This window comes from Mustela lutreola, chromosome 9 (assembly GCF_030435805.1).
Source record: "Mustela lutreola isolate mMusLut2 chromosome 9, mMusLut2.pri, whole genome shotgun sequence".
NCBI classification, from domain to species: Eukaryota; Metazoa; Chordata; class Mammalia; order Carnivora; family Mustelidae; genus Mustela; species Mustela lutreola.
Window position 1 is genome coordinate 66,135,300 of NC_081298.1, and position 26,699 is coordinate 66,161,998.

The 26,699-nt window shown below is 47.8% G+C and overlaps 1 protein-coding gene across 1 annotated transcript in view; it reads left to right on the top strand.

Moving 5' to 3' along the window:
- STPG4 (sperm-tail PG-rich repeat containing 4) overlaps positions 1-14,679 on the top strand; it is a 39,335-nt gene extending 24,656 nt beyond the window's left edge. Inside the window, 2 exon segments of the mRNA XM_059134544.1 lie at positions 11,642-11,746; positions 14,351-14,679. Coding sequence (XP_058990527.1) covers positions 11,642-11,746; positions 14,351-14,467 — 222 coding nt within the window. The 3' untranslated portion in view covers positions 14,468-14,679.
- Positions 14,680-26,699: the final 12,020 nt, after the last annotated feature.

The following is a 26,699-nucleotide window of genomic DNA, read 5'->3' on the forward strand; positions in this document are numbered from 1 at the left end:
CTACTTTAACTTTGCTGGATCCTCATTGGGCAATGAAAGCCTTTTCCTGTTGATTTGGGCACTTCTCCATCATTTTCATCAAGTTCATGAAATCTTACATTTTTAGTAAAATTTACATTATCATTTTGAATTTGGATTTGCATTTTATTTGCAGTGTATTATTAAATATCATTTAACGCTGACAGAGAAAAACTGACTTACAAAGACACTGATCTGTCTGCAGTGGTAGATTCCAGTATTAAGCAGAGAGAGATGTTTGAATAGGATGTAATTTTGTAAGAGATCAGTTATTGGAGAACTCTTTTGTATTATGACAATTTTGTTTATATTCACCACTTCGCTATGCAAGGACAATACTGAATACTCAGTATTATTTTGCTGAAAAAAAAAAGAGACTAATGCTAACATAAAAATTCATAAAATCTTTTCTAAGATTTGGCATCATTTTTTATGGATTATCACAGATGGTATTTACTAGAGATGATATATGACTTCTTCATCTATCTATATTACCAAACTTTTTAAAAAAAGTATTAACATCCATTAACATCTTCATCAGCAGTCAAGGGAGTGACCATTACATAAAATTTGTATAAATTTTGTTTATCTTTAATTTTAAAAATATTTGTTAACTTGATAGTAAAAGAATGGTATCTCATTATTTTAATTTACTCTGTAGGATCTGAGACTATACATTCTAATTATTTGTTAATTAATTATTTGTGGTCCTTCCTGCATACTTTCTGGTCGAAGTCTTTACCCAGTTATCTACTGGGTGGAGTTTTAACATTCTTTTCACTATAGAGTTTGTATAAATCAACAAAAAAGATATTAGCACTTGTATTTGGTGAAGCTTTCCAGGGATTTTGCCTTTTAGTTTTGTGTTTTTATATGGAGAGAAATTTAAAGTGTAAAATGTTATGTCATCAAATTAGAGAGGTTGTCATCACCTTCTGGAATGTAAGTTCCATGAACGGGGTGGGGGGCCTCTCTTATTCATCAATGCCCAGACCCTAGTACAGTGCTCAGAAAATGTGTTGAAGGAATGAATGAAATCTTTCTTTTCCACCACTTAAAAAATTCCTCCCAGATACATGTTCACTTTTTTTTTTTTTTTAAGATTTTATTTATTTGATAGAGAGAAATCACAAGTAGACGGAGAGGCAGACAGAGAGAGAGAGGGGAAGCAGGCTCCCCGCCGAGCAGAGAGCCCGATGCGGGACTCGACCCCAGGACCCTGAGATCATGACCTGAGCCGAAGGCAGCGGCTTAACCCACTGAGCCACCCAGGTGCCCCACATGTTCACTTTAATTTTCTTTCATGTATTAGGCATTTTGATTCTTTAAAAAATTTATAGTTCTTTGGTTCCTCGGAAATGTGTTTTGTATACAGTTGCATGGTAAGGCTGTGGTGTCATTTGAGTCCTTCTGACTTAGGACAGTTTGCCTCATTGTTGGTATACCTGATACTTACAGTCACCAGAAATATGACCTGTAGATCTGGTGCAATATAGTATGGCCTATAGACACCCATTGAGTCACTCTAAACCTTTTGATAATGAGGCAAGTTATAAAAGATGGATACATATAGGTATGCCCTATATGAAAAGTAACCCATTGTGGGCACCTGGTTGGCTCAGTTAGTTAAGTGTCAGCCTTCGGCTCAGGTCATGATCCCAGGGTCCTGGGATTGAGCCCTGCATTGGGCTTCCTGCTCAGCAGGGAGCCTGCTTCTCCCTCTCCCATTCTTCCTGCTTGTGTTCCCTCTCTCCCTGTCTCTTTCTCTCTGTCCAATAAATAAAATCTTAAAAAAAGAAAAGTAGTCCATTCAAATTTCTTAATCATTCATGCATAAAATCTCCAGGAGCAACCCATTAAAAGACCATGAAAAAGTAAATGACCATGTGAATGCATATCAGATCACTACATGTTTTTTAGTTGTAAAAAATACATTAACTTTGGATTTGAAGATTTTCTAGGATCATAAGTGCCTGAAGGCCTCTCAGCTATTCTCCCTTGTTAAAAAACACAGCAGCTTGGGTGCTCAGTGTGTGGCTCAGTGTGTTAAGCATCCAGCTCTTGATTTCAGCTCAGATCACGATCTCTTGGTCATGATTTCCAGGTTGTGAGATCAAGCCCTGTGTCAGGCTTCACACTCAGTGGGGAGTCTGCTTGGGATTCTCTCTCTCTCCCTCTGCCCCTCCCCCTACCATGTGTACACACTCCCTCTCTCAAATAAGTAAGTCAATCTTAAAAAAATAAACAAAAAACCAAACCAAACCAAACCAACAACAACGATAAAAACCCGCAGTCTTCTTGTTTGTGTTACGGATTCAATTGGTGAATTGTGTTTTGTCCCCAAAGTGTAGGTAGCTCTCAAGAGAAGCTGTTGGTAAGGGATCTGTTGGGTTGGAAAATAGTTTTTCATCTTCAGATTATCAATGTAAGGTTGTATAGTCTTTGGCTATTTCAGTTATTGTTGAAGTAATAATAATTGGTTATGGATCGGCACAACTGTTTTGTTCACAAGACTGTGAGGAAGATACTTACGTGAGTATTTTGGGATAGACGCCAGAAGTCACGGCCCATCATAAATAAAAAGGGCCTTTTTGCATCCATGAAAAGAATTGTATTGGCAACTTCTGCCACCTTTCAGCACCTTGATAATAATGACCAAGCTCCACAAATCCCAAGACCTAAAGGTACAGTTGCTTCATAGTGGGATTGTTTTAAAGAGGAGAAAACTGCAACAAATCCCAATCATTCTCAACCAAGGGAATTGGACAAAGTAACACTTGTCATTTATGGTTTCTCCTCCCTTTACCCTTCCCTTTATTTAATTGATTTAATTGCTCTCATAAATGACCCAAATAAATCTCTAGATCCACCAAAAGATTGCATAGATTTTGTTCCTTCTTGAATGTGTTTCCAAGTGTGGGCGTTAAGGACATCAGAGATTCTGCACAACTTCTTTGAATATACTGAGGACAATGATGACTTTACTTAATATTCCCATTAGTGTAAGGGGACTAAGGAAGATTCTGTCTTTTCCCAGCCTTTTCCCCCCAGTATCTACTAGGCATGTGGTCTGTACAGGACCAGTGCTTCTCTCATCTATTGTTGGTGGCAGCATAGACAATACAACCCCTTGAAAGGTAATTGGGCAATATGTTATCTTGTGGCCTGCTGATTATATTTTGAGAAAACTCTTCTAAAGTAATAATCTTGTGCAGAAATAATTCATCATCCCAATTCATGAAGGGATTACTCTTAATAACTAGATGAAAATAGCAGCAATGTAGGAAGAAGTATGAGTGTAAAAAGCAGGAAAGGCACCAAAATCCACTTAGTAGCTGTGCTGAGGTGTTGTGATTAAGGGCGGTTGTTTACTTCCTTTCTTTTCCATTGCTTTTATAGTTTTTGAAAATACAAGTTTTAGAGGCCAGAGAAGAGGCAGGATACTTGGGTGGCTCAGTTGGCTGAGCGACGGATTCTTGATTTTGGCCCAGGTCACAATCACAGGGTGGAGAGATCGAGCCTGGCATAGGCTGGCACCCAGCGTGGAGCCTCCTTAGGATTCTCCTTCTCCCTCTCCCTCTGCCCTTTCCCCCAACTCATGAGCACACCCTCTCTCCCTCTTAAAAAAGAAAAAGAAGAAGTCAGAAAAGAGGTAGCATTAAAAAAAAAATAACAGAGGTAGTAGTATCTGAGAATAAGTGCCATCAAAATAGTCAACATAAAAATATTTTGTTACTTAAATAAAAACAGCACCACTTACTACTACTACTTAATTAGGACTCAGTCATTCACATGATTTGGGACTTCCAGTGATTTGCTGAGCAGATTCTTTACAGTTATTAATTCCTACAGTTGTATATAAAGTGAAAAACAAGACATGCACACCTTTCCTGACAGTAGAAATAAAATCTTAAGAATATCAAGTGAAAATGAGTTTCTTTTATTTGATGTCAGAAATATTTCAACATGTTTCTGTATTTCTTAAAACCTGACAAGCCTATAAAGAACAAGGAAAGGATTAGATAAACAGGAAAGAGCCTGTAGAAATAGGAATGAGCGTTATATGATTTGTCTGTTTTAGTCACATTTAATAGCATTTTGAAAAGGGGATAGCAGATCTGTGCCATACTCTCTGCATTAAGACTAGCACTCTGAAAGACTGCTGAATCATTCCAGCTGCTTTTGCATTTACCAAATTAGTTCAATTAAAAACCTAAGCTGATAGTTTGAAATTCCACAAGGAACAGAAAAATAATTAGTAAACATGGTCAGATTGAATCAAGCAAAACATAAACTGATTTCTGCTTGAATGGAATCTGAAAGATGATTAAAGCAGGTCCTAGTCTCAATCTCCTCAAAGATGAGTTCACTGGTAGGTAACATTTTTGAAAAATATAATCTTTTAAATATAGCTACAGATGTACTAGGATTTTTTTTTTTTTTTAATGAAAACATATCCTGGCAGTTTTTCTTTCTAAAAAATTTGTGCAACTTTTTTAGTGGTATTAACACCAGGAGAGTCATATACCCCTGTTCGGCTGCAAGTGTGAAGAATTTCCTGCTCTCCTTTCTTATAACAGTATCTTGACTGGGTAGAAGAAAAAGAATGTAATTGGTAGGATTTTTTTTCAGTTGCAAGTGACAGAAGCCCATCCTGGCCTGGCTAAGCAAACAATTAAAACATAAAAGTGGGATGGACTTTATTGGTGCACACAGACTCTAGGACTTTTGCCACTGATTTACCTTCCTCTGGCTGTTGGGCATACTCTGTTTATGAGCTGGGCAAGAAGACCCATGAGCAGTCCCAGGTGCGCACCTGCCTGCCTAGCCACCTGAGTGTGAAAATACAGGCTCTTTGGATTGGCCAGGCGACAGTCACGTGTCTGCGCTGGGCCAATTCCTGCAACCAGGAGTGGCCGGTTTTGCTGAAGTTCCTGTAGGCAAGTACCGCCTTAGATTTCTAAGGCCGGTGGGGCCGTGGGATCAGGTAGGAAAGGGAGGATGGGTCCGGTGGCCGTGGGATCAGGTAGGAAAGGGAGGATGGGTCCGGTGAACACCTACAGCCATGCTGCATTGCCCGGGGGTCCCCAGCAGGTGCATTCCTGTAAAAGCTGCGTGTTTATGGTGGGCAGGTTGGTGATCATTGAGTGTTGCCTGCCCACCGGCCCATGCCAGGAACCCCGGACTGCTGTGGTTTCTCACTCGGCAGGAGTAAACAGTACCGAGCTACACTTAAGAGGTATGGTCAATTCCTAATTTCACAAATGTGAATAACTTTTGGCCTGAAAGTTTTGCGTCTACCCTACTCAACAGCACGCATGTCTCCTTTCTCTCTCCTGTGAACCTGTAGACCAGCGGTTACAGAATTCTAGAATTTCGTGAGTTGCAGACGCTCTGCCACAGGCCTCCTCCTGAATTCCCAGACAGGCAGCTCTGGCTTGTCTCTGTGCCCACCTCCACACACAAGAGTCTGCTGTCCCTGCTGGGGCACCTATTTTCTTTTGCGGGGAACGTGTTCCAGCTATTACATGCATGTCGCCAAATTTAGGGGAGATCCTTTTACCACCCCATCTAATAATTTCAATTTATGCTGCTTATTACTTGTGTGTTACAGGTGTATAGGTAGACATTTGGGGCCATACATTTTATTTCTGACCTTTTCTCTCTTCAAGGGAAAGAGAAGTTGTACCTTGGTCAATGGGGACAGACTTTGTGCTTTTCCTAGGTTCCCTTTAACTTTGTGATTTTTAAAGAAAAATAGTTTTGAGCTGAGTGGTGATACCTCCCAGCAGTGAGAAGCAAGGTCAGTAACTGGCTCTTGATCCCACAACCCAGGTGCTCAAGTGTGTGTTTGTAGCCCTCACCCAGCCTCAAGTTCTCGACTGTTACATGAGCACTGGTGACCAGAGTGGGTACTGAGCTAGAGACAGGGCAGGGATGGGCAGCTGCCCTGGCAGTGGTGAGGGAGCCAAGGGAGCCAGCAGTGGGCAGCCATGGAGCCGGCTGGAGAGGTGCCCCCAATCCCGCAAACCCAGTTTGCAGAGGCGGATGGTTTGCAGAGATTGGGAATACAAGGGTGACATTGAACATTTTGCACATTGAACATTTTATGCAGTTAAACCATAAATGGTTCTTAGTGTTAATACACATGTAAAAACCAGTGAAGTGGTAACTGTCTGGAGAAAATTGAATTTCAGTTCCCTAACTTTTTTTTTTTTTTTTTTTTTTTTTTTTTTTTTTTTTTTGACAGGAGCCTATGCACTTTTTATTTTATTTCTGCAATGTGGTGAATTTGACTGAATGGTTAAAATGAATGGCATCTTCCTCCCTGGGTAGCTTTCCCTAACCTTTCCTATTACAGCTTCTGTACAGACCCTTCCTCCAGCCCTTTGCCCTGAAAACTCCACCCCCTCCTTACTCATTCGGTCTTAGCTCATTTGTACTTCCTTAAGGGATTCTCAGGCCCGTCAGTGTACCCTCTTACATTCTCTCCCACAGCATCCTGTATGCCCCTTTGTGTCATATGCCACATATTTGTCATGTTTTTGGCATGGCATATATATATATATTCCCTGCTAGAATGTAAGCCCCACGGGAGTAGGGAACATGTCTATCATGTCAATTAAGACTGAGTTCTGCTGCTAGAAACAGAGACTCCAAATAACATTATAAATGGGAGAAGAACGGATTTCTGCCTTGTATAAATTTCCTGCAGTAGGCAGTTCCGGGCTGGTGGGGCAATCCAGCAGCATCGCATTTCTGCGTGCTGCTCTGCTAAGTGTGGCTTCCGTTCTCAAGGTCCCAGAGAGCAGAGAACATGGGACCAACCAACCAGGGGGCAAAAGGGTGAGGCAGATGGATAAGCTGCCCTCTCCATAGGGATGCTCTGAATTCATACACACCTCTTCACCTCTGTCCTATAGCCAAGAAGTTAGTCATCCAGTTACACCCAGCTTCAGGGGAAGCTGGGAAATGTAATCTTTGTGCTCGGTAGACATGCGCCCCTTAAAAATTGTTCTAATACTAAAGGATAGAATGGATATTGGGAGACTTACAGTGGATAATGGACTTACAATGGACAATGGATATTGGGAGTAGGGAATTATTCCCGACTCCCAGCACACCGTGGGGTGTACAATATAATGACCGAATGAAGAAATGAGCTGAGCACTTATGTATTCATTTACTAGGGCTACCATTACAAACTGAGGGGCTTAAACAACAGAAATTTATTGTCTCCCATTTCTAGAGGAAGTGCAAGATGGACATGCTAGCAGTGTTGGTTCCTTCTGAGTGCTGGGAGGGAAAGTATCTTCCATTCCCCTCTCCTAGCTTCTGGTGGTATGCTGACAATCTTTGGCCTCCCTTGCTTTGTAGCCCTCCACCTTCGTCTTTGCATGGTGTTTTCCCTGTGTGCATGTCTCTGTGTCCTAAATTCCCCTCTTGATGCAGGATAGCATTATATCAGATTAAGGCCCATCCTAATGGTCTCATCCTAAATAATTACATCTGTAAGGACCCTATATCCATAGAGGGTCACATTCTGAGGTACTTGTAATTCAAAATTGACAGGAGCTGTGAGTTTTGGGGGGACACCATTCAACACAATAAAAATGTGTAGGGTTTGTGGATTTTGAGGGAATCACAATTCAGCACATAATAACTTGGGATAATTGCACCTACCCTTGCACAGTCTTTCAGAGGTACCTGGCATTTTGCTGCTCTGGGATGCCCCAGAGTGATACACCTCTTAGTTCCAGAGCAGTGTGACGTAGGTGAGCCAGTCCCACTCCCCCAGCCCTGAAGGAGACGTGAGCTCGGTGTAGGCATGGCAGGGCTTACCAAAGGCCTACAGTGGTACTGAGAGTTAACGGCCATTGGGAAGCTCCTTCATGGTATGACAGCATCCTAGGAGCACTCCAGAAAAGTCAGTAGGGCCCATGCATTCTGAGCCCTTTGTAGTAAGTAGAAAGTGGCCGCCCTCTCCACCATCCCATGGCCCAGAGATCACACTTATCCCTTGGCACAGACCGGAAACAGTGGGACCTGGTGTAGAGTCTTGAAGCCAGGCAGTTAGCTCAGCCCTCCCTCAGGTCTGTGCTCGCTCTTTGCACCTTTTGGGATAAAAAGAATCCCTCCCTGGACTATAAGCTCCTCTGAGGTTGAAGGTAGTATTCTATTTATTTGTGCCATCCCTGTAACCCCCATTGCTTAAAGTGGCTCTTGAGTAGGAACTCAATGACTTTTTCAAAGGGAAGAGAAAGGTAATTATCATCTTGTCAGGAGGGTTGAGATGTAATCACACCCCAAAGCAGAAGAGTGGGTAACTATGAAAGGTTTCCTGTAGTTTATTTTGGAAGAAGGTCCTGGGACTCTAGGAAGGTGACAATTCTGTTCGCTCTTGGCTCCGAATGTCAGTGGTCTTTGAATGGTATAGCTTCGGGAAACCCAGAGTTGCCAAATCATGACCCTGACCAAAACAAGGGTTAAGAAATGGCTCATCTGATTGGTGTGAGAGGTGCTTAGTACTGCCTGATGGACCCGGGAGCCGCCCTTCACCCATGCATCCCACATAATGTGAACCAAAGCTCCAGGTCATGCTCATTGATCCCCAGTAACTGAGGGAGTAACCCTCCTAACCAGTCAAATATTCTTGTTTTAAACACCCTCCCATCGATCTGGATCCATTTTCTCAACCCACATTCTGAGCCATGCTGGGTGTTCCCCTTCCCCCCATTCCTGCACTGCCCACTCACGTTTACCTCCAAAGTAGGGAGTCTGCCGGAGCTGCCACCCGCCCACTGCAGGATGCTGGCCCAATCGTTAACGTTTCACTTAGAACATTCCTGTGGCTTCTGGAATATGAATTTGGGCCTGGATCCACTTCCCTAATGTTGCCTCTTTGAAAGATTGCATCAGACACATGCGGGGCAAATAGCATGCAGTCATTTCTTTCTGCCCCAAGTCTTAGGCCCTTGGATTTAGATAACCCAGCCCCCAAGCCTGTATAGGGAGGCTGCTGGGTGGCACAGGCCTACATCAGTGCTTCACCAAACCTGGCACCTGAACTCCGAAGGAGCTCATGATTTGGAAACTCAGAAAGGGAAGCCACATCAGGCTTGGGGGAACGGGGCCATGCAGTGGCATTTCTTAGCCATCCTTTAAGGGGTTGCTGTAAGGCATAGAGTCAACGGTAGCACACCTAGCAGCATCTTTTGCCGCAGAGACCATTCTGATGTGAAAGTACTGTGATTATTATGGCCAAACCGAGGGTGGAGGGTGTCGCAGTGACTGTTCCTATCGGGTTCCCCTGGATTTCCATGCTTTGGCTTTTATGGCAGCTCAGATTTCTCCTGCAGGAGTGTACAGGTCAGTCCACACAGAAAGCCTCACCCCCGTAGTGATCTCTGTCCCACGTAGGCATCAGTTTCAAAGTATTACTGTTTTCATCTCTGCCATGAGCTGTAAAATTATGAGGCGTATCCATCCCTTGATTTTTCCGACTTGCACTTGACTGTTAATAACAGACTCCATCCACGGAGGAGTAATTGAGAATGGCAGCCCCAACGACACGGCTTTGCCACCCACGGGAGGGAACAAGGGAAAGCCTGGTTCTGAACTCCCTCGGTGGGTCTGCAGCTGGGCACCTGTTCGCTGTATCTGATGGGCTCATTTGCAACCCAGCCTTACCTACGAGAAAGGTCTCACAGGACACGGTTCTCTGTTCTAGCCTTACTGTATATTTTATCTTTCTTTCCTTTGCTCATTTTTCACATTCGTTTATCTATACGGTAGGTGTAATTTTTTTTTTCATATCTCAAGAGCGCTCAAGTCCATTGTAGAAAACTTAGAAAATGCAGGTAAGAGGAATAGTTCTTACTATTCTTATGATAAAAGAAGTTCTTTTTAAACAATATCTTGCCACCTGGGGAAAACAGCAAACATTCCATTTCCCATGTTTTGGGGCACATTTTTTTTTTTAAGTTTGCATTTGCACTTAACAGTATTTGGGAGTAGCTTTATGTCTGTAACAATTCATCACTAGACAGCTGGATGGAAGAATCACGATGTATTTACCCAGACACACATTACTGGTGATTTAGTTGATTTCCAAATACTTGCATCCATTCTCGATTGTTTTCTTAAGACGAACTCCTAAATGTAGGACTTGCTGGGTCACAATAATAAACATACATCCTCTCTTTGTACTGTAGAAACTTTAGACGTATAACCACACAAACACAATCCTCCAGCGAGCCCCCGCGTACCCATCGAACAATTGTGGCTCCTGGTCAGTGTGTTCTCCCCCTACTTCCCCTAGTCCCTGCATTATTTGAGAACAGGTCCCAGACATCATGCAGAATGACTCATTTCTATCAAATAGTACAGGTATTTTAAAATGGGAGAGAAAGGGGCGCCTGGGTGGCTCAGTGGGTTAAGCTGCTGCCTTCGGCTCGGGTCATGGTCCCAGGGTGCTGGGATCGAGCCCCGCATCGGGCTCTCTGCTCAGCAGGGAGCCTGCTTCCTTCTCTCTCTCTCTCTGCCTGCCTCTCTGCCTGCTTGTGATCTCTCTCTGTCAAATAAATAAATAAAATCTTTAAAAAAATAAAATAAAATAAAATAAAATGGGAGAGAAAGAGTAAACTGCCAAAAAAAAAAAAAAAAGAGGTTAACGTCTTGTGCACATGATCCACTGTGATGTTTGGGCCCCTTCCATTTTCCCTGCTGTATGTGGGCTCAGGGCTCTTCATTTGTCTCTTGATTCCTAAAGCAGTCTGGTAACCAACCTCCTTTCTCTCCCTCTGGATAGGTCTAGACATTTACAAGCCATTTCATATCTTACCAAATTGCCCTCCACAAAAGCTAAGCAAATTTGTGCTTGCACCAGAATCATAGAGGCGTGTCGATGCTGGTGGTTAAGATTTGGGGGTTCTCTTCTTTCTTTACTTTTCCCTCTTTTTCCTTCCCCTTTCTTCCTTTTTCTTTCTTCGTGAATTTTTTAGACCCAGAAACAAGAATCATATCCTTATTATAATGAAAATTTATTTGGTTATTAATGAGGTTAAAGCCCCCCATTTCCTAAATGAATAATTATATTTCCTCTTTGTGAATTGCCTTTTACTAATTTTTCTATTAGAATGATTGTCTTTTAAAAATTGTGTTCATTTTATGTGAATATCATAGCGTTGTGCTTTTGTCAGCAAATCGCTATAAAGACTTGTTTGGACTAAGATAACACATACTATACTCCTACGAAAGAACACGTGAGTTCTAAGAAGCTAACAACTCAAAGCAGCAGTCGTTAATAGTCTGAAGGACAGGGATGGAGTGGGGTGTGCCAGTGTGGGATGGCGGGTCCAGGCAGGACCAAGGGGGGCTTTTACAGGTCACTTAAGCCTCAGTCCCAGACACGTACAAGGCAGGTAAAGCAGGTAAAGCAAGTATTATTCCCACTTGACAATGGCTTGTGCTAGGGCACACCTTCATAATTTCCAAGCCCCAGTCTAGGGACTTTTCTACCCTATCACAAGTGATCCGTATGTTTATTTGTGGAAGGTCAATAAAGCATTAAAATATAACAAATATTAGTAATCATAAAAAACTCTTTTTCTTCCCCCTATAGCGTGAAGGCCCAGGACCTGGTCATTACGACTTGAAAATACCTCCAGTAAATTCTATTACTTCCTGTTTTCAATCCAAAGTACCTCGATTCCTGCCTGCTTGTTCTGTAAGTACTCTAAAAGATGATGTTTGTAGGTTTTGTGATTGGGGTTGGGGAGGGCAGTGGGCTTTGGGTTAAAGTTCTAGACAATTCTAATATGTATGTATATGTGTGTATACACACACACACACACACACACACACACATATACACACAAATAATTGCTGGTCGGGGTGGGAAAAAATGTGGAGCTCAAAAATCTGGCAAGCCCCCCGGGCTGTTTCAGGCTCAGAGGAACTCCAGACACAAAGATGGGGGCTGAATTTGGGGTCCAGTTGACAACATCCAGTATAGTAATTAGCTATCAGTGTTGTGACCTGGCTGCTCTGTGGGAACATGTATCTAACAAACTGAGGCAAGCAGTGGGCGGTGGCTGACCCCATCCGCGTACAGTTCTTTGTGTATACGGTTTTGGGGGAGGCGTGTGTGTGGCTTCAGAGCAGAAACATTATTATTGAACCAAAGGAGACCAATATGGCCTGAATGGTCATCCTGCCCCTAAGAATTCAGGAAAGACAGCAAAGGGGGTCAAGTCCCCAGTGTGACACGGGTACATGGTGGCAGCGTTTGAGCCTCAGAGACCTAGAGAAGACCCAAGAAAAATTGCGAAAGCACTACATGAAGCTTATGAATGGTGGCTAGTTTTCTTTAAAAAATCCTGACAGTTTTAATTCCCATGGCCTTGTTGTTCCCCATCTGCACCCCAACTGGAAAGTCCCCAGAACTCACTGGTATGTAACCTTATGGAAGGTGGTTGGGAAGACAGAAATACAAGTTCTGCCTATAAAAAAATGGGCCCATCCCCATGGTTCAAGGAAGGGTGGGTGTCCCAGGCCTGTGTCATGAAGATCTCTCTCCGGAGCTACCAGCTCTGGTGTGGGGTTAGTGTGGTCTTTATCTGGAGGACTACTGGGGAGTCCCTGTTGGTAAAATTAAAAACAGACCCGACAGCAGGAGGTGGTGGGTCCCTTCTGTAGATCTTAGCACGCTAGTGGCATTAGCAAGATCCAGACACAGACTTCTGTCCAAGCTCCCAAGGCTGAGCATCTTCAGGAAGCTGGAGTTATGCTAACCAAACTCCCAGGAAGCTGATAGAAAGGCCAGAAGGTGTGCTTTACGAGTAATTTACAAATGTCCAGTCAGGCAGGCTTGCTTGGAGCCACTTGCTCTATAGAGTGTCTCCCCTTATAGGAAACTCTTCACTGAAGCCAAGGACAATCCAAAGTTTGCTCAGTGACAGTGAAATCAGGGCTGGGGGATAGAGCCGGGTGTTCTCAAGGTCTGAGAGCCAGCAAGGGTAGCCTCCTGGGGGGGTAGCCTTGTGAGACGGAGGCCCACAGACCTGCTGTTCTGTGGTCTGGTTTTCTAGGACTCCACCCGCATGTTGCTTCCTCATTAATAGCACTAATAAAGGCTTCAGCTTCCTTTGACATCTGGCCAGGACTTGATTAGATTTCCAGGCTGCTCCTCTGCTTTCGGCAGAGGAGACATCCTGTCACTGACCGCAGCTTCTGCGGGCAACTGACTTCATCCACCCCAAGTCTGACCACCCTGTCCCACTTCCAGGGTAATCCTATTTCCACCCTCTCTCTCTCCTGGAGAGATAACACACTGCAAAGAAGGATGGAAATGACAAGCCCATGATAATAGGGAATAATAATAGTGCTGGTAGCTAATGTGCCGAGAGCTGTCGCTGCCAAACTGGGGCTCTCCGCCCTGGAGGGCCTCCAGCAAGCCTCGTTACCTCCTGTCTTGGGTGAGGCTGAGGAAGCACAGGGCCCAGGGTCACACCAAGCCATTGGTGGTGAGACTGGGACTCGAACTCAAGCCTGTCTAACGTCAAAACCCTTCCCTGGGCTCCCCACACACAGACACTGATGCTTCACCAATAGACCCGAGATAAAATCCCTTCAGGCGTCCAGAATCCGTACATGTCCCCTGGCGTGGGAAATGCTGACCCAAGAAATCAAAGTCTTCGCCTGAGTCTATGGAAATGACATCGGTTGCATTCGATCACTGTAGAAGAGAATCTTCATTGACATCATTGGCAAAATGACTTTTTCAAGAATTTCATCCAAAGGAAAACATTTTGCTTTTAGAAATGAGAACTTGTAGATCCCTTGAGACTACTTTGGACCCTGGGGTCTGCAGACTTTGAGGTACAGAAACCCGAGTCTGGACTTTTTGAGGTCAACCACCCAGGTTCAGAGTCCATTTTCTCCAGTACCTTATCATGAGACTAGGTGCTTGGCGGGGGGACGACAATGGCGTTCCCAGGGACAGGAGCTGTCTGGGCAGAGTGCCCACTGAGAAAGTGTGCCTTGAGGGGCAGGTGGGATGTGAGCCCGCTGCCTAGCAAGCTCAGGCCAGTGTTTGCTTGTCTGCCCTTCTTTTGACACTTCTGGAGTCCTGGAGAAAGCCATGGATGGGAGAAGGCCTCTGCTCCAAGGACCGGCTCCAAGTCAAGGGTGCCCCATTGTAGTTGGGCGTGACCCTCATTTTCCCTAGTAGGGATTTGCCAGTGAGGGCTGAGCCCACAGCTGGACTCAGGGGGCCCCTGAGTGTTGGAGACATGGTCTCATCAGTCCCTGTTTTCTGTTTTGTTTTCAGAAAACCCCCGGCCCAGGAGCATACACATCTTCAGTGCAATTCCCCAAGCAGCCCCCCACCATAGCCAAAATGGGCCGAGAGAATAGCCTTTTCTTCAACAACACAATTGGCTTTTAAAATAAAACCATCTTGGCCCTCAGCTATTTTGAGTTTAGCAAGCGCTTCTGTTTAGAACACTCTGTTTTATGTTCTTTAGAAGGGTTTGACACAGAACATCATGGATTGCCCAGGCGACCCTCCTGCCCGCTTCTGTGGAATAGTCCCAGCATAATTTCCAGTTCACTCTCAAAAGTGTCTTGGCTTGAATAATAAAGTGTGTTCACTCTGTTTGTTGTCCAAGGATACATTCCAAGACAGTGCTCCTGGGCTCCTCCTGCGGCAGCTTGGAGAGACTCTGATGTGTCCGGGCTGTGCTCTGCATGGCCATGGGCATTAGGGCTATAGGACCTCACAGCCTCACGGATGTGTCCTTGGGGGTCAGCATTCAACCAAAGCTATGCTGGGTGTGCCAAGATCCCAGCAGGTGGTTCTTTCTCTTTCTCAAGTCCCTGAAAAGAATAATATTGATTCAACCCAATGGGTGTTTGTGGTTTTAAGTCAACAAAAATATTTGAGTATCTGCTCTGCGCCAGGTGTGCTGGGGTTGGGGCACTGGGGGTGGGTTGCTTCACAGAAAGATGAATAAGGCATGTGACTGAGTTTGGGGAGGGCTATAGGGGAGACAATGCCAGAGAGGGAATTTGGGGTAGTGCCTGCCTCCAGGAAGGCTTTGAAAGCTGTGCCATGTGGCTCTTCCAGTCCCCTTGTGTCTAAGCTCAGGGACTGCCCTCACGTGATGGTAGTTCTACTGGGAAGACAGTCACTCATCTCAGAAAGCCGTGAAGTCACTGGTTCTGGTGCACAGAGGAGGCCACAGGCAGGCAGAGCAGGGATGAGGCACCGCGGCCATGAGCGGTGAAGGATGGCTGCGTGCAAGTGACCAGAGGGCTGAGAAGGGCAGAAAGGAGGGGCAAGAAGGTTGGGGGCAAAGACCCCTTGAGGGTGAAAGGCAGGGATAAACATTTGCTGGAGGGGGACTGAGGGAGCCTGGCCCAACGAAAGTGGGAGGTGCCATGAGGGTGGAACGGAGTTGGGCCGGGCTTGGTCTGAAGCCAGGGCCCCACGCAGCCCTGTGTGCTGGGAAGACCTGCTCAGGCAGCCTCTGCCAGACACACTCCCTCGCATGACAGCGAGTATCTGGTTGGAAAGATTCCAGAATCATTAATAAATGGAGGGCATCGTTTTTTGTTTTTTTTTAATTAAAAAAACTAACTTTTAAAACAAAACTAAAATAAATGCTTATATTTTGTGTGGGTTTTTTTTTTTTTTAGATTTTATTTATTCATTTATTTGAGAGAAAGAGAGGGCGAGAGGGCAAGAGAGCACAAGCAGGGGGAGTGGAGCGGCAGAGGGAAAGGGAGGAGCCGACTCCCCGCCAAGCAGAGAGCCCCACATGGGGCCTGACCCCAGAACCCTGGGATCATGACCCAAGCTGAAGGCAGATGCCCAACAGACTGAGCCACCCAGGCACCCCTATTTTGTTGTATTTTAAAAGGAGAACCACCCCCATCTCTCTTCCCTATCTTATAAGCCTTACAAAAAGGGGTGTTGGAGGCAAAAAAGAGAAGGTTGTCATCTCACTGAATTTATTCAAATTTCTCATTTGTTGAAGAAACTCCCTGTGTTGCATTCTTTTAGAATAGAAAACAGGTACTTGTTAAGATCAGACGTGTCTCAGGGGTGGTGGCTGATCTGTTCCACTTTGATCAGAAGATGACTGCAGGGCAGAGAGTTCCAAATTTTATTCTCCAAGTGGGTCAGAGTCCCCTGCAGGGTCAGAAAGTAACAGCGGGCATTTCTGACAGAGGGGGTTTTCTCTAGGAAACAGTGGCTCAGGTTGCCCCAGTGCTCAGGGAAGCAGTTGGTTCTAGAAAGCGAGAGAGGTAAGAGGTGGTCTATGTCTGTGTGAGGGCTTGTGGATGAAAAATGAGAGGAACCTCTCATCCCAGCAAGAGGTGTAAGCACAGGGGTACCTCCCTGACAAGAGTGGGAGCCAGGGGCTGGCAGGAACTACCTCTCTGCCTCTGTCTCCCCACTGCTTCTCTCTCAGGCCTGCTTCTCCCTCAGAAGGCCGACCTTCACTGCCTCTTCACATGTATAGGTTGTAATGTGGCTGCCTCAGCCTCTCCTCACGTCATTTCCCGAGCCAACACGCTGAAAGAATGTCAGCAGCTCCTCTTGGTTCTAGGTTCCTGGGGGGAGATTTCAGTTGGCCAGCTTGGAACAGGGGTTGGCCCCCAGGCCCTTCAGCTGTGGCCAAGAGGGCCGGGACCCTTGTTGTGGACACAGCTCAGGGCCCCAGATGTGTGGCATGTGTGTAACTGGGGTCGAGGGCAGTTTCTTGGATTCTAGAAGGGAATGAAGACTCCTTGAGAATGAGGAGGGAAGGAAGGAGGTCTTCACCCACCTATAGGAACGGGTTGGAGAGGTTTACAGGGGCTTGGAGGTAAAACCACTGGGGAACAGTCTGCAGGGCCATTTGGATCCCCCTTGCATTTCGTTGTCATTCACCAAGCTTTGCTTTTGACTCCCGTGACTCTGTCCATCTTTCTGGAGCTGAGGCTACCTCAGCCTGGCCTGCCTTACCAGTCTTGCCATCGGCCTGTAAAACAACCCTCACCCTCCTCTGTGATTCTAGCTGGTGAGACTGTGACTCTACCCTGGGATATTGGCAGAGGGGTTGGTAGGAACGCAGTGGTGGGAAGAGCAATGTTTTACTTCTTTGGCATATTTCAGTATTTTTTATAGTAATTCCTACAAGGAGGCAGAGGCTTTCCCTAAGAGATCAGAGGAATTCCGGATGGCTTCTTCCTGCCACAGCCCCAAACTGAGATGGTATGTGAAGAGCAGGGCCTCCTTCTATTCTTTCAAGATGGAGAGACTGGACAGACCTGGGTTGACTTTGAGCTTGAGCTCTGAGATTGGGCTGTTCACATCGAGCAACAAGGGCTGTCATGTGTATCAAATGACATGTCCAGAAGGGTTTAGAAAAGCCCTAGAGCACTGCAGATGAAAGGGACCACGGGGTAAATCCTAAGCCCCTCGTCCCTCCCCTATCGACTGCTGTGACCCAGCTTCTCGAGGCCCGTCATGGCTTGCCCGACTATCCTCTGTTCCTCTCCCCTCCAACCCACCCAGCCACATGCAGTTGTACTCTGAATTTGGCTTCAGCCAGGGGCCGTGGCTCTTTGTGGCTACAAATCTCTTCTGCTGTTTCCATGTGAAGTTCTCTCTCCATTAAGTCAAAGCATGTCAGAAGCCACAGCGCTGTGGGGGACAGCTCTTCCTCCTCCCTCTGTGCTCTTTCCTTTCTTCCTCACTCCCACTCCACCCCACCCCCATTGCTCTCTGGACCTACAGGGGACCCGCTACACACCTGGAGGCCAAGGGCCACAGGTTGCTTGGGAGCCAGGCCCTGCTTCTGGCACCATCTGTCACCTGCTTCATGCCCCTGACCTCAGTGCAGCACAGAGCTGCCTGGACTCGGGCCCCCAGGACTGGGATTATTTTGAAAGCCCTGTTCTCTTGAAAACATAGTTCAAAATCTGTAAGGTCAGAATCAGTGGTTCTAAGCTACATTTTAGAATCCCCTGGGGAAACTTTAAAAAAATCTCGGTGCCGGCCCGTTCTCAGACAGATCACATGAAACTCTCGGAGGACTGGATTCAGGCCCAGTACTTTTTTTGTTAATACCTTCCCCCCAGCCCCAGGTGACTCTGATGAGCAGCCAAGATTGAGGGCTGCCTCAAAGAAAGTATGAAGGCACCATCACCAGTGATCCTGTGCGAGGTCCCGGCTGTCTTCCCAACCCTAGAGGTTTAGGAGGAAGATAGGCCCAGCTCTGAAGAAGAGTACCGTATTAGCTTCTGGCCGAGGCCTGAGGGGAGAGGATGGCACAGGCCCTGGTCAGTCTGGGTAAAGCTAGTATCGGAGTGTCATTGGGTAGAGCTTGTTCTGGGTAGAAAGGACCACAGGAGCCTTGAACCCTGGCACCTCTTACCAGCCTGACTCTGGGCAGGTCTCCTCACAGACCTTTGTTTTTGGCCAAGGGCAGGGTTGCAGGCATACAGAGCCTGTGGGTTGCCCAAAGGGTGGGTTTGGGCTTCTAGATACAGGATCACAAGGGCTGGGTGGGCTTGTGGGGACCAGTGCCAGAAACACAAAGCCTGGTCTGGCTTCTCTGCAGCCTCCCCAGAGAAGAGACGATCCTGGATGGCAGGAGGAGCCAAGTCTATAACCGTGGAAGCTGGGAAGTTAGGGATGATGAATTAGCAAGGGAGGGGTGAGAGATGGGACCCGGAAGTTGGGAAAGAAGTATAGCCAGAGGTAGGGGAAGCCCAGGGGGAGAACTTGTTAACCATACCCTTGGCCAAATCAGTGCTCAGGAAAACGTGTTACCCTCCTGGAGAGTGGTGGGGGTTCAGAGAGGCCCAGCCAGCAGCTGAGGAGGTAGCAGTGTGGCTGCTCTTTGTGGGAATGTGGCTTACTGCCTGAGAACTGTAGACCGGATGGTGGGCCCAGGCCCATCGACGCTGCATCTCTGGACACAGGAGTGGGCTAGGCAGGGACAGGAGGCGGGGATTGACAAGGCATTCCATTCACCCGGGTGGAACTGAGAGGCCTAGAAGCAGGGCAGGGTCGGACAGCAAGGCGGTGTGCTTAGAGATGTTTGGGTCACAGTTGGAGCTCAGGGCTTGATGAGGGCTGGCCATTGCTCCCTCATCCTTTTTCAGAAGTCCCAGAGCTCAGAGGTCCTGCCTGGCAACGGACCTCTTAAGGTACGTTCTTCTTAAAGAGAAAGGAAGTTGCTGGGGAATCCCGTGTTCAACAGGGCCAGAGAGGACACTTGGAAGCATGCCAGGCAGCATCATGCCTGCTGAGGCTTTAAATCCCCACCCCGTCCCGGGCTGGGCATGGGCTCTGGGTTGCAGAGTACCCCTGAGCCCACATGCCCAACCCTGTGCCTCAGGGAGCTTTCACCAAACTGTCTGCCTTAGTTTCCTGTGTCTTTTCCTATAGCCTTTGTTGCCTCAAACAACACAGACTTACTGTCTTATGGTTCTAGAGGTGAGAAGTCTCCAATCGGTCTCATTGGGCTCAAGTCAGGATGTTGGCAGGGTTCGTTCCAGAAGGAGCCTCCTCTGAGAGGCTCTGGGGGAAAAATGGTCTCCTTGTCTTTTTCAGTTTCTAGAGACCATCCGCCTTCCTTTGCTCGTGGCTTCTTCCTCAAATCACTCTACACTCCTGTTCCCAGCACAACCACTCCTGGCTCCAACCGTCCTGCTTTCCTTTCGTGAGGATCCCTGTGATTGTATTGGGTTCACCTAGATGATCCAGAAAATCTCCCTTTCTCAGGGCCCTTAATCATGTTTGCAGAGCCCCTTTACCGCGTGGGAGAAGAGGGTGCCGGGCTGGCTCAGTCTGTAGGGCAAGGGGCTCTTGATCTTGGGGTTGTGAATTCAAGCCCCACGTTGGGTGTAGGGATTGCTTAAAGAAATAAACATTAAAAATCTTTAAAAAAGAAAAAAAAAAACATGTAGGAGAACATATTCCCAGGTTCTGGGGATTAGGACAGAGACAACTTTGTGGGGGACATTATTCATACCTTCACAGCATCTATCTAACCTGTAGCTGGGATAAGGGAGTGAGGCATTCTTCTGCCAGAAATACTCCCCGCACCCGCCCTTGGTGTGCTAATTCCAAGCACCCTCCCCCTTCTTCCTAACTGGGGTAGGTGCCTCTTATTAATGCCCCAGCAGTCCTTCAAATACTTGCCTGAGGCCAGCATTGGACTGTGGGCTCCGGGATCATAGAGTCGGGACCTACTGGGCATCAGGGAATTTCCCGGTGCCTGGCACAGCATTAGCAGTTAGTAGGTGCTCATTGAATATGCCATGTGCTCCAAGACACACAGTTATCCTCTAGGAGATGGACAGGCTTGTATAAACTATGTTATGGAAGTTCCTTTGATTATTTTGGACCACAAAGAATTATTCAGCGAATGGCCATTAGCCTGAATAACCTTAGTTGTTGCTGGTGTTGGGTACTGACAGAAGTCATCTGATGAAATAAGTTTTTAAAAAAGAGGAGGTAAAGAAATTGAGTACCGATTTAGAAGTTCTTCCTGGAGGTTTGATAATAAGTTTTCAGGTGTTAGATGTTATAAACAAGCTCTCTCTAGATCACTTAAGAGGTACTTGTGTTAAAAGTTGCATTATGGGAAGTGGGATTGGGTGGGGCGGGGGGGGGGGGTCTCTTTTAGTGTTTTACAAGTGTTACTTCTAACTCCAGATAGAATTTCCAGTTAGAATTTCCAGGGCCACATTATTCCGGGATTTTAAAAGCACCCTATATTTTATTTGTTTTAATTCTAGCATAGTTAACATAGTGTTTTTGTTTTTTAGAGAAAGAGAGAGAGAATGAACACGTGGGGAGGAGGGTGAGAGAGAGAGAGAGGGAGAAGCAGACTCTCTGCTGAGCAGGGAGCTTGATGCGGGACTCGACCCCAAGACCCCGAGATCATGACCTGAGCCGAAGGCAGACACTTCACCAACTGAGATCTCCAGGCGCCCCAACATATAATATAACCCCAACAGTGTTTTATTAGTTTCAGGTATAGTCAAAGTGCCCAGGCTTAAATAACTTATATGGACATGAAAACGAAGTTTCTGGAAAATTGTGTCCAATGATCCATGTATCTACAATGCAGGTGAAGATCCTAATGGCGAAGATGCTTATTTTTACACTAATTTGTAGAGTAGGATTAAATACACATGTAAATTTATGAAGAAGATAAAATGGTTTGGGACCAACTGCAGGCCCTTGAGCAGCCACAGGAGACTCGGGAGGGCTGCGGCCCTCTGCCGAGCTTCTGCCTTAGCCACCCTCAGGGTAAAGCGCTGGGATGGCATGGGGGTTAGGTGAGAGGGAAAGCTAAGGTCAGCCTGTGGGAGGAGACAAGCTGGCCTTGCTCCGAATTTCTACCCCAAGTCTTCCAGGAGCAGGAGAGCCTCCCTAGAGTCCAGAGGGTCCCACTCGTGAGGGCACATGTAGGCACAGCTGAGGCCAAGTGTGTGGGGATGGGGGGCTGCCCTCAGGAAGAATAATCCCCCGGGCCTGTGCCTGCCTGATTGTTCTGCCAAGCGATAGTGTCCCCTACCGGGATGGTGAAAGGTGGGCAGTGGGGAAGAGATGCTTCGGGAAGGTATGGGAATTGGGTCCTGAAGAAGGAGGGGTACAGAGTGAGCCCCCGCAGGTGTTCTGGGAAGAGGACTTGCAGGGGTGGAGCAGCTGTGGGGGTGGGGCACGAGTCTTTGAAGCCACAGGAGACTTTACAGAGGCACAGAAGGAAGAAGGAAGGAGGAGAAAGAGAGCAAAGCCGAGGGAAAGTGCTGCTCCAAGCTAAGAGAAGCTGTCTGGATGCAGGACAGTGCCCTGGCCCCAGCTCCCCTCTGTGACACACCCCCAGCTTGCATGGGGCCAGGCCCCCGAAGCCCCTGCACTCTTGGCAGGGTGCTTCTCAAGGCAGCCCTTGGGGAGTGGGAGCAGTGTGGGAGGACACCACCCACAGCCACTGAGCCCTGGCCCTTGGTTGGGCGGCGGGTAGTGAGCCTTGGGCCCCTGGGCACAAGACCAGCGTGCAAGGGAACCTCTAATGGCCTCTTTCTTCCTCTGCTCTCCCCACCAGCCGAAGTGATTAAGATCACAGTTACAGATGGGGAGTCTTTTTTATTTTTTATTTTTTTTTATATATAATTTTTTATTTTTTATAAACATATATTTTTATCCCCAGGGGTACAGGTCTGTGAATCACCAGGTTTACACACTTCACAGCACTCACCAAAGCACATACCCTCCCCAATGTCCATAATCCCACCCCCTTCTCCCAAACCCCCTCCCCCCAGCAACCCTCAGTTTGTTTTGTGAGATTAAGAGTCACTTATGGTTTGTCTCCCTCCCAATCCCATTTTCTTTCATTTATTCTTCTCGTACCCACTTAAGCCCCCATGTTGCATCACCACTTCCTCATATCAGGGAGATCATATGATAGTTGTCTTTCTCCGCTTGACTTATTTCGCTAAGCATGATACGCTCTAGTTCCATCCATGTTGTCGCAAATGGCAAGATTTCACTTCTTTTAATGGCTGCATAGTATTCCATTGTGTATATATACCACATCTTCTTGATCCATTCATCTGTTGATGGACATCTAGGTTCTTTCCATAGATGGGGAGTCTTGACATCAGAGTCAGGCTGTTCGAGCTGGAAAGTTTGCTCGGGATGGAACGGAGCGCTAGTGCCTCCACCATCTTTTGGCCCTTCAGAGGAGGGGGGAAAGTCGGCTTCCCTCTTTCTTTCTGAGAGCTCTGTCTTCAGGAAGATTCATCTTCTCTTCATTCTTGCTCCCTGCCCCTCCCCACCAGCTGCCTTCCCTACTCCCCCTCACCCAGGGCTTCTCCTCCCCCACCCACTGCTTCCCCCTTCCACCATCCCACACTCCTATTACAGAGGCCAGACACCCTGCAGCCTTTAGCAATGTCAGTGTCCCGAAAGGCAAAGAGAGGCAAAAGGAAACAAAAGAGACAGAACAACCAAGGGGAGTACCTGGACTGGGGCTGGAGGAAAACAATGCTCCGAAGAACACGATCAACCAATGGGCATATGGATGGGACAGAGGATAAAAGAGCAGGTCAGTGTCAAACCTGGGATCAAGTCCTGCATCAGGCTCCTTGCTCAGCCGGGAGTCTGCTTCTCCCTCTCCCACTACCTGCTGCTCTCCCTGCTTGTGCGAGCGTTCTCTCTCTTTGACAAATAAATAAAAGCTTTAAAACAAAGTCCACAAGGACAGTTAAGGGAGAAAGAGAATCAGAGAGTGAGTGAGAACAGGAGAACAGTGACAGCACCAGTCTGGGGACCACCCTCTCCCCCGCCATGTCACATGGTCCCGGCAGGCAGGGCAGTGGCATCACATGGCCCGCACACAGCTCCTGTGGCGAGTCCGTCATGTTTCCGGGCTGCCTGGCATCTTTTGAACCCTCTTGCTATTTGGGGACGTTCCAGCCTCTTGAGGGACCTCCACTTAAGGAGTGTCCTCTCTGGCCGCAGAAGGGCGACAGCAGCAGGATGCACTGAGCATCACTCCTTCCTCCTCACCAAAGCCGGGGCCCAAGCCTTCAGCCAGTGGGGTGAGGCTGTGGCACCCCAGACCTACATCGCCCCCTTTAATGCTGCAGTAGAGGCCCCCCCCCCATGATGCACGTTTCCATGGACCCCAGAGGGACCAGCATGCTGCTTCAGGGACAGGCACTTCCTGTGGCTCTCCCTCAAGGGTCCATGAGTCGGTGCTGTGCCGGGTCCTCAGAAGGGGGCTGGTGGCCAGAGCACTGGCTCTGTAGGCCAGGACCTAGGTTCTCGGGCTCCGTGACCTCTCTTCCTTTCATGGGGACCAAACCCACCTCCCAGGGTGGTTGACTACCAAAGGAGCAACATGACAAGTATGTACATTGTCGAGTGCAAGGAGAGTATTACTAAAGGCTGCCACTTTCTTGCTAAGAGATGAGCCAGTTCAGAGTAGAGTTATGCCTTTGAGCCCAGCCTGGTTTCTGATGCCATCAGAGAAGCCAGATTGTGGCTGCTTTGGCCCCATGTCCATGCCCCACAGTTACTGTTCTCGGGCTCCTGGAAGCACCCCTTGTCTCTCTCTGGGAGCGACCTCCAGGGGTCTCTGTCCTTTGCAACTGGAACAGTCTGATAAAAATTCCAAGGAATTTCTGGCAGGGGACAGACAGGATACTCTCTCCATCACCACCTTCCTAGCCTCCACAGTCCTTCAGGTTGGCACCGTGGGGGTTGGTCTCACAGGTCGCTCATGTGTGAGGCTCCCTGATTATGGGCTGCCATCGGGAGCTGGCAGCATGGGCTGGGGGAGGTTTGTTTAGTTGGAAGCTTCCCAAGGCTGAGAAATATTTGCATGGTGATGACATCCGAGAGCCCGGTGGGGGAGCGAATGCAACAATGAGCTCTTTGGTATCAGAAAGGAGTCTGGGTGTTGGTGGCTGAAATTCCATTCATATTTATGCCTGTAGATAAACACTATTAATACTGAAGGGCTGTGTCCCAGAGCCTGCCAGGGGTGCTGGAGGTCCATGGGGGCGACTATGCAATCCTGAGTCTTGTCCCCAGACCGCAGCCCTTGTTCTGGCACCATGGATGGGACACTGTGTGTGTGTGTGTGCGTGTGTACAAGGGGAGGTCTGCAGATGGGAACTGGGGGTCAGGAAACGCCCGAGTCTCCACTTACTGCCTGACTCTCTAACATCTGACCAACCTCGGTCAGCTTGTGTCCGGAGTAGGAAGGCCTTCCCTCCCTTTCTCCATTCTCTTCTTTGTAGGGTGAGCTTTCTAGACCTTTCTCCAGGACTGGCACACGAGGTGATGCCACGTGTGGCCTCAGGCAGTCTTGGTCACTGCAAGGGTCCTCAAGCTGGTGGTGAGGGTGTGAAAGTAGTAACATGATACCAATTGTTTAATCACTGCAGACTGAATGTGTTTTCCTAAAGCATCACAGTGAAAGGGAAGCTGGGCCCCCACCAGCTCCAAAAAAGGCCCTTCCTCCCTGGAACAGCAAGGCTGTCCCCACAAGAATGGGGCTGAGGGTGAGGGCGGAGGAGGCAGGACCTCCATGAGGCCATGGGAGTGGGAAGTTCTCGCCTGTGCCAGGAGAGAATGGTACCCACTCTCTTCCAAGTGAGTGGCTGCAGCTCTGGGGGTGCACCTGATGATCCCATGGGGCACACAAAGAAAACAGAGCTTCTCTGCAAACCCCCGTCATCCTTCCAGATTGTGATGCATGTTTCTTCGATACAGGGTATACTGGCATGGGTGTGACGTGTTTTAGGAGTGCACTGGCATGGACTTCACGGAGAGGTGGTTGGTCAGGCCGCATGCAGCGGGCACCCTCGGCACGCAGCTCTCTCTGGGTACTTCTCCTCCAGGTACCCAAGATGTGCCACCCGCAGTGCCCACAGGCAGCGGGAGGCTCAGGCCCACGGGAGGTACAGTGGCAGGCGGAGGGGAAGCTTACTCTGGCGGCCCCACCCAGAACCCCCCACTGCCTCCTTCCAGTCCCCTCCAGGCTTCAGCACCTGCCTAACACCTCCCCCATCTCCCCCTGCTCCCACCAGTCTCTTCCCGGGCCCCTCCCTGCTTCCTCCTCCCCACCCCTCCCCACTCATGGCTTCTCAGGCCTCTTCCTGCAACACTCCCTCCTCACTAAGCACTCAAAGCCTGTTCTGGGATACCTATTGGAGGAAATGAACACACTGCATTCCTTCCAAGGATCTCTTTATTCCAGACCTTTATTTCAAATTGCCCACAACTTGGCCCAACCCTCAGAGGATTCCTCCAGAGTAATGCTGCCAGCAGAAATGCATTTGGTGCCTGTCCTGTGACCAATAGCCAACTACCAATCTTTGGGCATCCCGAGACAAATCATTTGCATCTCTCGTTAGGTTTTTTTCTAACAGAATTTCAGAATAAAAATAGATCTCTATCATATATATATCTATATATCTATATTTATACACACACAGAGAGACAGAGATCCTTCAACCAAGCAGTGAAGGCTCTGGTGTCCTCTGCTGTGTCCCTTGTGGTGCAGGCAACCAGGAGGGGGCAGGCCCTCTCTGGGAGGCACCCGGGGGTGCACAGTGCTGAGCCAGTGTGGTGAGGAGGGAAGGCCTTCCTACTCCGGACACAAGCTGACCGAGGTTGGTCAGGAGGGCGTTTCCCTGAGGAGCAGACTGGGCAATGACGAGCAGGACAGCCCTCATCCCGTCTTTCCACACACCTTAAGATGAGAGAGACGTACCAGATGGAGCTTTAAAAGTAAAACCCAAAGTGCAGATAAAAAAGGAATTCCCTGATAAGGCCACCCCACCCCACGCCACGCCACCCCAGGGGGCGGAGTAACTTCTTGGGGAGAATTCCAAGACCATCATGCAGCAGGGCTGGGGGAACCAGGGCAGATACCCACCCACCAGCTCCAGGTCCCCGGCTGACAGAGATCTGCTCTGTCCCCTGCACTGGTCTCTGACTACAGTCCTCACTGGGCCTCAGGCACCGGGGGACCAAATGGCCTGTAGTGGAAATGGACTGTGGATGAGAGGTACTGGGGTCAGTCCCAGAGACTGCCCACCTGCATATTATTATCTCAGAGGGTTCTGCATTGCACCCATTGCCCAGAAACCCA